Raw genomic sequence first — 14,177 nt, forward strand, 5'->3', positions numbered from 1 at the left:
AACCACAACTAATTACAGTTTTCTTAATAACAGCCCTCGAAAGATATAAAAGTGAACGGTCTTGTCTTGAATTCAGAGCTGATTCTCCACCAAAAACCTCCGCTCTTGTATCTGCTCTGCTGCAGCTGGAGGGGTTAAATCCTTTGTCTTAAAACATCTGTCGAGCTGTTGATGCAACAAGTAGGAGTTAATATCAAGCTGCCATGTTTAACATTCTATATGAAGTGTTTTGCACTAACAAACGTGTCTTTTTACTACATTTACAAAGTAAAAGTAATGTTTCTTGCAAAACAAAGCTCGTTTATAAAAGAAAACATGTCCGTCTAATGATTTTTTGTTTTGCCTGAGGTGATAAACTCTTAGAAAATATGTAATTACCTGTAATCTGTATTTAGCATGTGCTGGCAAATTCAGTTTATAGCCGAAAGGCAAACAAACAGTAAAACTAAAGGCTCGTGTCTTTTGTTTTGTGGGAAAAAAATGATAGTTTTGCTTTAAAAAAATATATTTTCGAATTTAAAAACTGGCTCCATTTGAACAGCAGGAATTGTTACCTTCGGGCGAAGCCTACAAAATGAGTTATTAAATGTATAAACCATCTTAAAGTTGTTGGTTTTTGGACGGGGTTCTGTCTTGGAGGAGCAGCACGCGCGCAGCGGCAGCAGCAGCGGCGGCGGAGCGGTTTTCGGTGGTTGGCCTTTTCGGAAACATCCGCTCGATGACTCCACTTCTCGTGGTGTCTGCCAGCTGAAAGTTTACCCCAGAAGACTGGAAAAAAGTGGCATTTAGTCACAATTCACAGCTTTATTTATCATTTTATAACTTTTCTTAAAAAATGTGTCCGTTTGATTTAATTAATAGGCTGTTTCCCTGGTAGTGGAGCCACCAGGTAAAATCTTTTATATTTTTATCATCTGTAAAAAATAATATAAAAGTATTTTATATTAGAAGAAATAAGTATTCATTTTGTTAAGAAATGTTTTATATTTTCAAAAACTGTCCTCAAAAATAGATGATTAAATGTAACTTCAAAACTGTTCAAATTTCGTTTTTTAAAATATAGTTATTTATTTTTACAGTCTAGTTTGTTAACTCCAAACCAGTGTTATTTCAGTACAGAATAACAAAAACAAGTTTATTTTTGTGTGTTATACATGTTCTTGTAGCATTTCTCTGATAAAGAAAGACAAATATATTAAGAAAATTAAGCTTAAAATTCAATTTCTGTGTATTTTTCATAACTCAAATATTGTGAATTAGTAGCTGATGGAAAAAAATGTTCTTTGCTTCATGCTCTGCTCCATTCTGATGCATCCTCTTGGAGACAAATAGATCCATGAACGTCTTTGTTTTCCTGGTCTGAGCTAGAATCCTGATCTAAACTGTACGGCTGGATATCTCCGATATTGCTCGGCATTTTCATTGCATCCGTAAAGTTATTGTTGGAGGTTTGAGGGGGCTGTAAGCTAGTGGGAGAGAGTGTACACAGGTGGATGATGGGATGTGAGGGCAGGCTTACTCTGTGCCAAGAGTCCCGCCCACAACTTAGAGGTGAATTTCTAATTAAGTCCCACCGATCTGCAGAAACTGTTGTAGAAAATGACACAGATTTTTTTTATTTTGGCTATAAACAGTTAAATCATAATCAAAAGACCACTTGGAACACTTAAGAAATACATCAAAACACAATAGGAGGAGCTTTAATTAAAGTAATTTGGTATTTATACCAAAGTTGTCAAGCTATTTTATTTATTTTTTTTAGCAGAGAATACTTCCATGTAAAAATTAAAACATAGGAATGCGAACAACTGCCAATTTACTTATTAACGTCATCCAGTGTTCATGAAACCATTACATTTCTCCTCCAATATCAAGTTGGCCTTTTTATAAAACAGAATTTAGACCAAACTAGTGTTTTAAATTGAGTAAAAAAGACCTGCAGCATCAGAATCCATCCTTCCATCCTATTTTCTCAACCCACTGTATCCCTTTTGGGAAAACAAGGTTGCTGGAGCCTATCCTAGCTACTGTTGAGTGAAGGCTGGGTACACCCTGGACAGGCCTGTCGCAGGGCCACAAGTATCAGAATCACTAAAGTTTGTGTTTCACAACAAGCAGCAAATAAGTTTTTAGGCCTCAAATTGAAAAAAAAATCTATGTATTTTATGAATCAGTTCTACTGAATCAATACCACCTTAAAAAATGAATATTTTTATGGTTTTTTTTTTCAATAAAAAATATATTATTTTTTGTTGGAATAAGCAAAAGTGTAGCATAGAATATAATATTACTAATATTTCAGTCCTCCCTGACCTCTAATAGTGCGTCCTCTCCAGTGTCTTTGATTTTAAATTTTTTTTTAAAAGTATCACTTTTTTTGAAGTAAAAAATAAAAAAATACAAAATATGAACATTTTACAACAACTGTTTATGAATCCAATGATTTCTAATGGTGAAAACTTGGATGGTTTATCAGAAATAGATTTAATTACATTTTTTTAATGATGAATACTTCAAATGCAATGCACTGTTGTCTATTTTAACTGGATTTTGGAATCGTAAATTTATAAAAATGGTGAACGCGCTCTTAAGTTCACCAAATTGTGAGGAAAATTTTTACTCATCTATTTTTTTTCTTTCAAGCAGCTTGATTTGATCTCTAAATGTATTTTACACATGACTAGGACCCTCAGTTCTTCCCCTTTGACCCCTAAGACTGACCTTTTGACCTAAGCCCCGCCTCCTGCGTGCAGCTGTCACCCCTGAATTTGAGTAGTCTGCTTTTATGTGCTGTTGTGCTTCATGACTCGTTTCAGCTTCTTTTCCTCTGGTCTACTGCAGGTGTGAAGAAGCCTCCTTTAGCTCCCAAACCTAAACTTCCAGCCACATCAAAGCCCGCCCCCCCTCCCATCGCCCCCAAGCCAGGTCCACTGTCACAGTCCTCATCTGTCTCTCAAACCTCGCCTGCCACTCTCAAGAGGGCAAAACCGGCCGTCGCCCCCAAACCATGCCTCCCCAGATCCAAAGGCTCCCCTCCCCCTGTTTCGCCGCCGCCGCCTCCCAAACCCGCTGAACCCCTTAATCTGTCTGAGGAGCAGCAGGAGACTTTGGATGATAACCTCCTTCTCCTCAACTCCAGGAATGGGATTATATCTGGGAGACATGAATCGGATTACATCATCCCCACCTGCTCCTCCTGTGGGCGGGGCCACTGTTTGGAGTGTGGCCCTCTGGAAAACGGAAACGCCATCGAGGGCCACAGAGAGAACGGGGTTTCCTCGGAGGGGCTCGCAGAAACCGAGTCTGAGGAGAGGGAAGAACCTCAAAGGGATGGAGGGTGGATGAGCAAGAAGCCCAAAGATAAACCTCAGAGACACAGAAACTTAGTCCGGGGGCCGGAGAACAAAGAGCCCCCGAGGACTGTGGAGCAGAGGGGGGAAGATTTGGAGGCCGGTAAGCAGCAGGAAGATGCTGTAGCTGAACCTGATCATTCAACAGCTGATGAGCCGACGGAGGTTCAGAGCGTTGAAGTCGTAGACTCTGTGCCCCCCCAGGATGCTGCAGGCAGCATCGACGCTTCCAGGATCTGTCCTCTCGACTCCTCTGAAGAACTCTCTCAGGTAGAACCCGTCAGCAAAGCACCTCCTCAGCCTGATCTGGAAGTCCCTGCTCCCCCCAGTAAGCCTCTTCCAGTCCCCCAACCACGAAAAAACAAGAAGCCCGGCCTGATGAGGCAGGACAGGGTGGAGAGTGGCCCCCAGGATCAGGGGGTGGAGGATGGAGCTCCTGAAACACAAGAACCTGAGAAGAACCTGAGCTCAGACAGTCCGGGGAATAAGAGCGATGACGCCCCGAAAGACTTGGGTTCGGGAGATGATGAGGCCTGCGTTCCTGTCCCACCCCCCCGCCAGACCTCCCTCTCCCCACGCCTGCAGAGAACCGTCCACACCCCCCCGGCCCTCAACAGAAAAACCTCCCACTCGTTGGACCACCTTTCACAGCCCAGCTCCACGGGCTTGAGTAAGGAGGTGGAGCGGGTGGAGGAGGACGAGGAGGACGGGTACGGAGACTTTGAGCGGTACCCCTTCGCCCACAGCCTCCCCAAGCAGATCAAGCTGGGCTGTCAGGCCCCGCTGAGCGCCAGCAGGAGGGCCCTCTCAGCCGAGGATCAGCAATCCCCACGGGCACCGCCGCGGAAACCCCAGAGGCACAGCCTCCCGGCCCCGCCTCCCCCCTCCATCTGTCCCCCGGCTCCCCCGCACGCCAACACCCCCATGAGAGAGCTGCCGGCTCCTCCCCAGGAGAAAACCCACTGGCGCTTCACTCGTCCCTGCGTGACGTTTTTCAGCCGGCAGATCCCCACCAGGAGCAGCATGCCGCCCAAGAGCCGAGCCCCCGTCCTGGGCTCCAAACAGAGAGCCCAGTCCTTCTCCGCGGCGGACCTGGCCACCCGGGCGGACCCCCAAAAGAGGAGCCTCTCCTTCCGGAAGCTTCTGGAGCTCCGGCTGTCGATGAAGATGCTGCCGAAGCTGCTGGCCAAGGGGGGCCAGTCGCTGGACTGTACCAGCTTGGAGTCGCACGGCGGGGAGAGGAGTTTGGGCCGACCCAACAGCTGCATTGGGGAGGCGGACTTTTGCGGAGAAGGGGTGGAGGAGTCGGCGGAGTACGAGAACGTGCCTCTGTATGAGGAGATCCCCGAGTACATGAACCTGCCGTTTCACAGCGGCAGACTGGGCTGGTCGCAGGACTCATCCGACTCGGACATCTACGAGGTGCAGGATCCGTATCCCAGGTGCCAGGACTACGAGTACGAGAGGTAACGCTCCAGTTCTTTAACTCTTTAGCTCCAGTGTTTATGTTTTTTAAATTCCTGTAACTTTTCAACCGTTAACACAATAATTCCAGTAGATTCTGAAGGAGAAAAGCGGCTCATCGAAAAGTTAGAGTATGGTAAAGATTTTGTGTTTAAATGTCACCAGCGACACAACCAGTCTCTGGGACTGGTACCAGTACTGGTCCGTGAAACAGAAAAAACGAAACAAAACACAACTTACATTTTTACTGTTTTATTCGCAATTTAATTCTGAAGGAAGTTTTATTTTGAAAAACCTCTTGACTTTCTTCACCAAATGCGGCTCATTCAAGTCGCTCGGTCCCGTATCATAAATCCACTAAATTGAAACCCACAAGCTAAAGTTAACAAAAACAAGCAGAAATAATCCAGAGAGAAGCAGCACAAGAAGAGCTTTCACCTTCAAAATAAACAAAATCTGCATTTCACAGACAGAAACAGGAATCTTTACTCCAAATATGGATTTATTGTGACGGTTGTTTCCACAGACCATAATATTAATAATGTACAAAGGATCTTGCTAATAAAGTTTTTCAAACGGATTCACGTTTATTTTTATTTTTAGAAAATACCAGTTTTAAATAATGTTTTATTTTTTTATCCTTCGCAGCTTAAAAGTCAGACAAGGTTGAAGTTGGTGTCTTTTTATTTTTATTTCTTTTTTAGCTTCCACTTTGACAGTTATGGGTTACAATCACATTTTTGTCATTCCACTATGAAATCCAGAGGACAAATGAAGTTTAAAGCAGCTGCAGATAATTTACAGACAATTAAAATAAACTTTATCCCCAAGATTAAAGAAGAACTGAAGGCTAAAAAAAAATAGGTGGATATATGATTACTAGCAATAATACCCACATTTATGTGGTCGCTGTTATCTGAATGTGGCCACTGCAGATGCTAGAAGTTGATAGCTGAAAATTCTGAAACCGATAGCTAAACTGAAGCTGATAGCTTGCCAAAATATTAACTAAAATAGCCAAAAACTGGAAAAATGTCAAATTTTGCCAAAACAGCTAGCTTAATGCTAAAATGTGAGCTAAACTCCAAATTTGTCTAAAGAACTTAAAGAAGTCAAATTTTGCCAAGACAGCTAGCATAATGCTAAAATATTAGCTAAACTCCAAATCTGCCTAAAGAACTTTAAAAAGTCAAATTTTGACAAAATATTAGCTTAACCCCAAGTTAGCCTGAAAAAATGTCTAAATTAGCCAAAAAAAAAACAGTTAGCATGTTGCTAAATTAAAACCTAAATTCCAAGTTACCTATAAAAACCCAGTAATCGCCGAACATTTTCATGTTTGGATGATGTCTGTAGCTAAAAGGATACGGGGAAGTTCACAAGTTTCAAAGTGAACAAAGTTTTTGAAGTATTAGAGCAATTTCTCTTTCATTTCCTGTGGGGCATATTTTGCTCAGTATTTGAAAAGATATAAAGTTATTAACACCAAAAGTACAAGCTGAACGTTTTGATGTCAGGATTACTGAAATCGGTGGAAGTGTGATTGAGTTTTTACGTGTTGAAAAAGAATCAAATAAATAAATCAGACACAAGCTTCATTCTTGTAGAAGCCGCTCCATAAAAATATTGTCTGACAGCCCAGCCAGTAGTGGGAGTGGCGTCTGAAGCTGAGTTCCATCCTGAGGGGTTTTGAGAAGTAGACTTCTCCAAACCAAAAGAAAAGGTTTGTTAGCATAAGTGAGTGGGATGTGGGCGGAGCTACAAACAGTATTGACCTCTTAAGGGGCAGGTGACCCTCACCTCATGTGTGGGAACCGCTGTGGACGTCAGGTGACAGGTGACTGGAGCGCTCATTTACCGAGTCCACCTCTGAGGCCGTGGCGTTGGGTCTGAGCCGAGCGGGGATGTGCAGCGAAGCCGGCCTGTTTTCCTGTGGGTTATTTTCAGCGGCCGGAGCAGGAAATGTCTGAGAATCGCAGAAAAACGCCACAGCGCTCTCCCGAACTGGGAAAATAAACCTCCAGCAACCACCAGCCTCCTCCTCTGCCGCCCTCGCACCGCGTTTACCCTCGACTTAACCTCATCGCTCCCTGGATGTTTTTTCTTTTTTTCTGTTTTAGTTTGAGAAAATCTCAAAATAACAAAGAAAACAAGTAAATAAAACAAACTTGGAAAAAGAAGAATATTACTAACATGTGTCCTTAAATATAAATCTTAGATATTGTGTCATGAATGTTTCAACAGTCAGTTTAATTAGTTTATCAGTTTATTCTGAGACTCTTCCAGTAAATCCTCATTAAACGTTTTTCCTCAAACTCCCAGCATTCCAGCTGCTTTAATATAAGCTGACTCAGCAGTACGGAAACATCAAACAGCAGGAACATCATCTTAGTTTTGGACTTCTTCTGGCCGATTCTCCTGCTTTTAAAGCCGTTTTAATGTCACATTCAACTGAAATTCTGGTTCTCAAGTTATTTAACTTTTAGATTTTTATTTTGGTTTTCCCATTTAGGAAGCAACAATTAACAGCAGCCAATTAAATAAATAAACACAAAAAAAGAAGAAATGTTCTTAAAAAAACAGCAGTTAAATTTGACCCTGTGGGTTGACATTTTGGTTCTGAAAAAAATCCAGTTTTTGGTCCTTGAACTGTTAAAACGCTAATTTCTGAGATTTTTTTTGGTTCTCACTTTAGTCAAAAATTCAAACCTGTTAGATTTAGATTAATTTCTTTCACATTAATGCTTCAAAGTCAAGTTTTCTGGATTATTCTGTCATTTTTTTCTAAGAATTGTTTTTAACTGAATTAATATAGACCTTTTTTTATTAAAGATTCTTGATGCTGACAAAAACTTACAGTTTTTACGCTCAGAAACTGGAGAAATGTCTTTAAATACCCGCTCTAATGAAAACTGTGTTTTTAACATGTTTTTGTGAAATTTTTCTGAAGATGGAGGTTTGAGATTTACCAAAATCATTTATTCTTGCCAATACAGAAAACCAATATTTCCCCAGAAACTGTGGCCAATTTTTGACAATAGCGATATTTATGCGTCTACAAGTTCAGAATTGCTTTTGTGTCCTCATTAAAAATACACAATTTCTCTTTTACTGTACCATCATATTGTACTTGACCTTCTTAACACACAGCGAAGGGATCTCATAGGAGTAATTATCACTTTAAAACTTTAAAATGATATCTGAAAACATTCACATCATTACTGGTAACTGACTATTAGACGTAAACCATAAGTTTGAACTCCTGCCACTCTGCAGAAACTATGTCCTAGGAAACAAACCAGCTTTTAAAAATTTGGCTAAAAACGACATAATCACGATTTAAAAGCCACTTTAAAAATGGATCCGAAGGTGATCAGAGTGGGGCTTTAAACCCCCCTTTCACACCATTAAATCACTACTAAGGGAATTTTTAGATTCTCAATTAGGTTAAAAATTCTAACTTTTTAGATTTAAATCACTATTTTAACCCGTTAACACGATAATTCCAGTAGTTTCTGAAGGAGAAAAGCAGCTCATCGAGCCGCTTTTCTCTTTTCTCCTTCAGAATCTACTGGAATTATCGTGTCAATGGTTGAAAACTTACAGTAAATCAAAGAACATAAACACTGGAGCTCTGGTGTTAAAAGGTTAATTAAAAGTAGATCTTTTTAGTTAATGCTTACAACAAAACAAAAATCTTTATGCTTAGAAACTGTAGAAATCCATTATTTAATGAGTAGATGTTACATCTTCTTCGCCCAACAGTCGCCAGGTTAGATTCTGGCTATTCCGTGACCCCGATAGGGATAAAGCGGGTTTAGAAATAGGATGTATTTTGTAAAAAACCTTTCAAGTTCAAACTTTCTTTAACCTTCAGGTTGCAGCTTCTGCTTCAATCTCTTTGGAATTGCATAATTTAATGAATTTGTCATGAGGAGCTCCGTCTGCTTGTTTCCAAAAAAACGGTTCAAACCAAAACAAGGAGCTGCTTCAGAGTCGCAGATCTTTTTATTTTCTCACAGATCACACTTACTGGATCTGTAGTTTCAGAACTAAATATGTTGCATTCATGATGTGGGTGTTTTTTGGGGCATTTTTGCCTCTTGTGCTCACAACAGGACTCTCCAAGTGATGGGGTCAGGGGGCAAACATTCAGGATGTGCTCTGCTTCTTAATGCTGTCTGGTATGCAGAGGCGGCCGGAGTGAATCTGTAGTGTTTCCCAGGCATCTCGGCCTGTTAAGTTTATGTAAGCAGCCCGGAGCTGTAAACAAGCGGCGCTCTGTGCCTGACCCGCAGAGCTGGGTTTCTCCACTGTGGAGACAGAGGAGGAGGACAAAGACGGAGAGAGCGTGTTCTGGAGGTTTAAGGTGAAAAACTGCAAAGGAAATAGAAGGAGTGGCCCGCCGCCAGAGGAGCATTTCTGGAGTTTGAGCGTAGTTGTCATTCTGAGCCATCGTCCTGATTGTGAAGGTGCTTCTTCTTCAGGGACGAAAAGTTGACAGGAAACCCGCTGGAGGACGGAATCAAACCTGTGTTTGACCACCAGCAGCAAATGTAAAGGTTCAAGTGACGAGCAAAAATAATTTTATGCATTAGTTTCTGGCACCAATATAATTATCTTGTGGATTAAACACTTTTTTAATTAAAAAAATCATTAAAAATAAAATATATGCTCATGAAAGAGGAAAAAATGTTTAAATTCCAGATATTTTTTTTCTTTCTTTTTTTGGTTTTCTGTTTAAAGAAGCATTGATGTACTTAAAAAAATGTATTTTGCTTGAAATGTTTTTATTTTACATTTAGTTTTTTAGTTCAGTTTTCACCTAGAAAGATGAACTACAAGGGTATGGGGTCAAATCAGGATCAGCTTAATCTAAAACCAAATTGTAAATTTGAAAAAAAAAAAAAGTTTTATATTTGAAAACTGTTACTAGATGTATTAAAAACGTGTATTTGAATTAGCTGCTGTTTTGTATTTTCATGTTTTCAAATTTTCAATTCAGATTTGTTTTTGGAGTTGATCCTCATTTTGCGTGGGGGTGGAGCTCTGAGCACATTGCATGACAGAGTTTATGATGACATCATCGTCTCTGTCATCCCTCGTCTGATGTATCATTTAGTAGGGATCATTCTTGGTACATCGTTAGTTTTTTATTCACTTCAAGCTGATGCTGGTTTGGCCCAATACAGAGGTTCTTTTGAACTCAACCTAAAGTCATCTGGACTGAGCGATCCCTGGAGTTCCAGACAGGAAGTGCCCAAAATCCCATAGGGATTACAGCTATTACGCAGTTATTATTGTTCAGAAAATCATTCTTGCTCTGATACCTTAATCCAATTTTTTTTTAATTATATTTTTTCTGTAGTTTAGGTTATTCAAGTTATAAACTGACCAATCAGATCGCTTAACAAAAGTGGGCGGAGCCTGCTGGCCCCCATGTCCACCGTTCGAAACATTTGATCGATTTTGTGTAGCTCGCTTTCAAGTGGACTTCCCACAAGCTCACTCCTGATTGGCAGGTGGTTGTCACAGAAACAGCAACTCACTTGGAGAAATCACTGCTTACTGACGACAAGTGGCTCCAACATGGCGGCATCCGTATCCCAAAAAATGGCGATCAAATTGGCTTCATTCTACCGGAAGTGAAAGATTTTCTATAGGTGACATCACACTGGCTTGTTCCAGTTCTCAAATACAGTCAACAGCCTCATGGTGAGCGTTCCACCACGCCTCCATCATTGTTGCGTTTTTCTTTGAGCTCCATCTTCATCTGGTTTCCTCTTAACCTGTGATCCTGTGACCTTATTGACTCATTATGTGCAGAGTTTGCTCGGTGGTTATGTTGCTCAAGCATCAGTTAATCTTTTATTTGTTGAAGGAGTTTTTTTAGGAGGGGGGACTACTCTGCAGCCCTGCCCGGTTTCTCTTTCAAACCCCGGTTGTGTGAAGAAAAGCCGCCTTTCATCTCTTTCTCATTTTTTCTTTGTGTTCTGGCAAACAGCAGCTGCTTGGAGCACGATGTCCACTCCGAGGAGGAGGAGATGCACAGCTCCGACGAAGAGGACAACAGCTCCACCTGCAGCAAAGAGCACCTGGACGAGGCCGACAGACAGGTGCTGTAATGAAACGCCGCTGACTCATGACGAAGTCTTGAAGTCCTTGTGAAATGAAAGCTGAAGAGTTTCTTATGACTGATGACTGATCATCTCTGTGCTCCTCAAAGCCAGTGACTCAGTCATTAAAACTGGATTCCGGTTGATGCCGTCGGCTCATTTCTTTGAACATCTGTGTGGTCACCCCAGAAAGCAGCAGACTTTTCTGCATTTTTAATGAATCATCAGACATTTTAGTTAAACACTCATCTATTAAAATGATTGGACTTTTAGAACCAGATAACACATATATTCACAAGCATGATCCCTCACAGAGAGTTGCTAAAGTGACCATAATCTTTTAAAGTCCTGTTTTGCAGATGGGAAGGTCAGTCTGATGTCTTCATCACGCCTCATCCTCAGTAGCTTCACGGCTTAACTCTGTTGGCTAATGTTGGTGTGAAAATGACTTGTGGTGTTGGAAAATAACACAAGGAGGCATTCCTGCTCGCTGTTAGTGAAACGAAATTCAATCAGTTCAATGAAATCAGTTTATTAGGTTTGCCTTAATTTGGTTCCTGTTGTTTTTAATAAATATGGAAATTGTTCCGTTATTATTTTTATTTTTTGCTATAATGTATATTTAGGTTCAAGATTAGGCATCACAAGGATCTTATTTCAATAAGGAGCGATATTAGCAATGTGAGTAAAGGTTTATCTGTGTTATAGAAAAATGTGCATGACCACTGACTGTATATGAGAACTGGAATGAGTGATCTCTCCAAACAGGAAGTACCTGATGGCTCCAAGAAGCCAAAAATCCCATAGACTTCTATAAACAGCTGTTACTCAGTCATTCTATTTGTTATAATCAATTGTTCTTGCTCTGATGCTTGAATCCAAATTTTTTCACGTGATTTTTTGATGTATTTTAATCAATAAACTGACAAATCTCAATAAAAGTAGGTGGAGCCTGGTGGCCCCCACGTCCAATGTTCAAAATGTTTTACAGGTTTTGTGTAGTCGCTTTTAAGTGGTGGAGGTGTGGCTTTCCTACAAGCTCAATCCTGATTGGCATGAGTGGTTGCCATAGAAACATTGACTCAGACCAACTTGGACATATCACTGCTTACCGATGACTACATTGACATAATTTGGTTGAAACCATTTTCTATGGGTGATGTGACACTTGCTTAGTCCAGTTCTCATGTACAGTCATCCAGTGCAACCAGAAAAAAACAAAACTTGAGGAAAACTGCGGGTTTATGCTAGTTTTTTGGCTCTAAAAACACCTGGACTGTCTCGCCACACCACCTTGACCCAAGAGACGTTTTTCAATTTCCTGAAAAATGCACGGCACATACGTCACTGTCTTTGGGTTTACTCCTTGGTTGGCCGGGTTTTCATTGTGCGGCGTTTAAAAAATGTCAAGTTCATAAATCAGCTTTAGTTGTGAAGGAACTTATCAGAAATAGTCAGAGGTTTAGCGGTAGAGGCTGCTTCCCTCTGCTTTTGGTCACAAACAACCAGCTGTTTTAACTGTTGGATGTTTCCAGGCAGTTTGGGTCACTCTCAAAAGTGCACTGTGAATCAAACCAGAAGCTAACTTTTATATTTATTAGGTTTCTTCCTGATCTTCCGTTTATCCTGAGCTTTCCTCTCTGTTGTTGCAGATTGTTTGCTTATTTTGGAGCTAAAACTAAATGTTTTTGATTATATATATTTTTCTCTGTAGTTATCAGAACCATTTCACCTCCATACAATTTTAGCAATTAGAATTAGCTGTTTGTTTCTTTTTAAAGTTTAGTAAATGAATGAAAGAAGGAGCTTTTAAATAGCTGAGTCAAAAGTGCCGTTCCCTGTCAAAACAGTTTGTTTTCTCTCGGATCCACAGATCATTCCTGTCAGGAAGCCTCTTGTGTAAGATTATTCATTGCAGGGATCCACAATGAGAGCAGAGGGGCGTAATGTAATACAGCTGAGGAGATATAACTCACAGTTATCTAAGAAACAAAGAGAAAGAGCAGAGGTTTGTGTCTGCGTGTTTCTAAATCATTGTGGCAGAATTTAAGGAGGTCCTGGACTCTCTTAATTTGTTGTTATTTGTACTGAAGGCTTGGAGACGGCCAAGTTTTATTGTTTTGTTTGGCTCTTTTCTCTAAAACTGGAAAATAATTTCTGTATTTAGAACATTTTTCTGAGGAAAATGTAATTTCTGTGTGGGAACAGTTACCGCCTGTTGTCAGATAATTTTATAAGCTTATTGGTATCAGTATAGAAGCACATTAGGGTGAAGGAGTGAAGTCCAGTTAGTATTTGAAGCTCCGAAGATGTGAAACACCAGAATGACCGCATTGATGCACTAAACTGGTACAGAAACACATCTGTCTGAGGGAGCTTATCAACCTGTACTTATAATTCCACACATAGGAAATGCAATAATATGTAATTTATTAGCAAAACTTCATCTTTGATCACTTTACTACCTCATCACGTAAAAACAAATTTCACAATAATACAAAAGGGGCTAAAGGGACGTAGAAGTGAAATAAAAGTCGTCCTGGTTTCTGGGGCACACCACAAACTGAATGGTGGGCACCATAAACTAACTGGTGTGCACCAGAAACTAGATGTAAAAAGAAATGTCTGAATATCTCTGACGCACACCCAAAAGTAACAGAAATGCACCAAGAACTAACTGGTGTCAACCAGAAACTAAATGGTGTACACTAGAAACTAGCAGTAAAAAATGCCCTGTTATCAGGTGTGCACCAAGAACCAACTGGTGTGCACCAAGAATTAACTGGTATGCCTTAAAAGGTAACTGGTTTGCATTAAGAATTAACTGGTGTGCATCAAGAGTAACTGGTGTGCACCAAGAGTAACTGGTGTGCACCAAGAGTAACTGGTGTGCACCAAGAACTAACTGGTGTGCACCAAGAACTAACTGGTGTGCACCAAGAATTAACTGGTGTGCACCAAGAATTAACTGGTGTGCACCAAGAATTAACTGGTGTGCACCAAGAGTAACTGGTGTGCACCAAGAGTAACTGGTGTGCACCAAGAATTAACTGGTGTGCACCAAGAGTAACTGGTGTGCACCAAGAATTAACTGGTGTGCACCAAGAACTAACTGGTGTGCACCAAGAACTAACTGGTGTGCACCAAGAACTAACTGGCGTGAACCAAGAGTAACTGGTGTGCGCTCGGAACTAGCAGTTTAAAACATTTGTTCAATAAAAAAAATGTTTCTGGTGTGCACCAGAAA

The 14,177-nt window shown here is 40.7% G+C and overlaps 1 protein-coding gene across 1 annotated transcript in view; it reads left to right on the forward strand.

The window, feature by feature from the left end:
• fgd6 (FYVE, RhoGEF and PH domain containing 6) overlaps positions 1-14,177 on the forward strand; it is a 31,789-nt gene that overhangs the window by 292 nt on the left and 17,320 nt on the right. Inside the window, exons 2-3 of the mRNA XM_024286282.1 lie at positions 2,842-4,816; positions 10,819-10,930. Of these exons, the coding sequence (XP_024142050.1) occupies positions 2,842-4,816; positions 10,819-10,930 (2,087 nt within the window). The remainder of the gene's footprint in view (positions 1-2,841; positions 4,817-10,818; positions 10,931-14,177) is intronic.

The sequence above is a fragment of the Oryzias melastigma genome, linkage group LG23, assembly GCF_002922805.2.
Source record: "Oryzias melastigma strain HK-1 linkage group LG23, ASM292280v2, whole genome shotgun sequence".
NCBI lineage: Eukaryota > Metazoa > Chordata > Actinopteri > Beloniformes > Adrianichthyidae > Oryzias > Oryzias melastigma.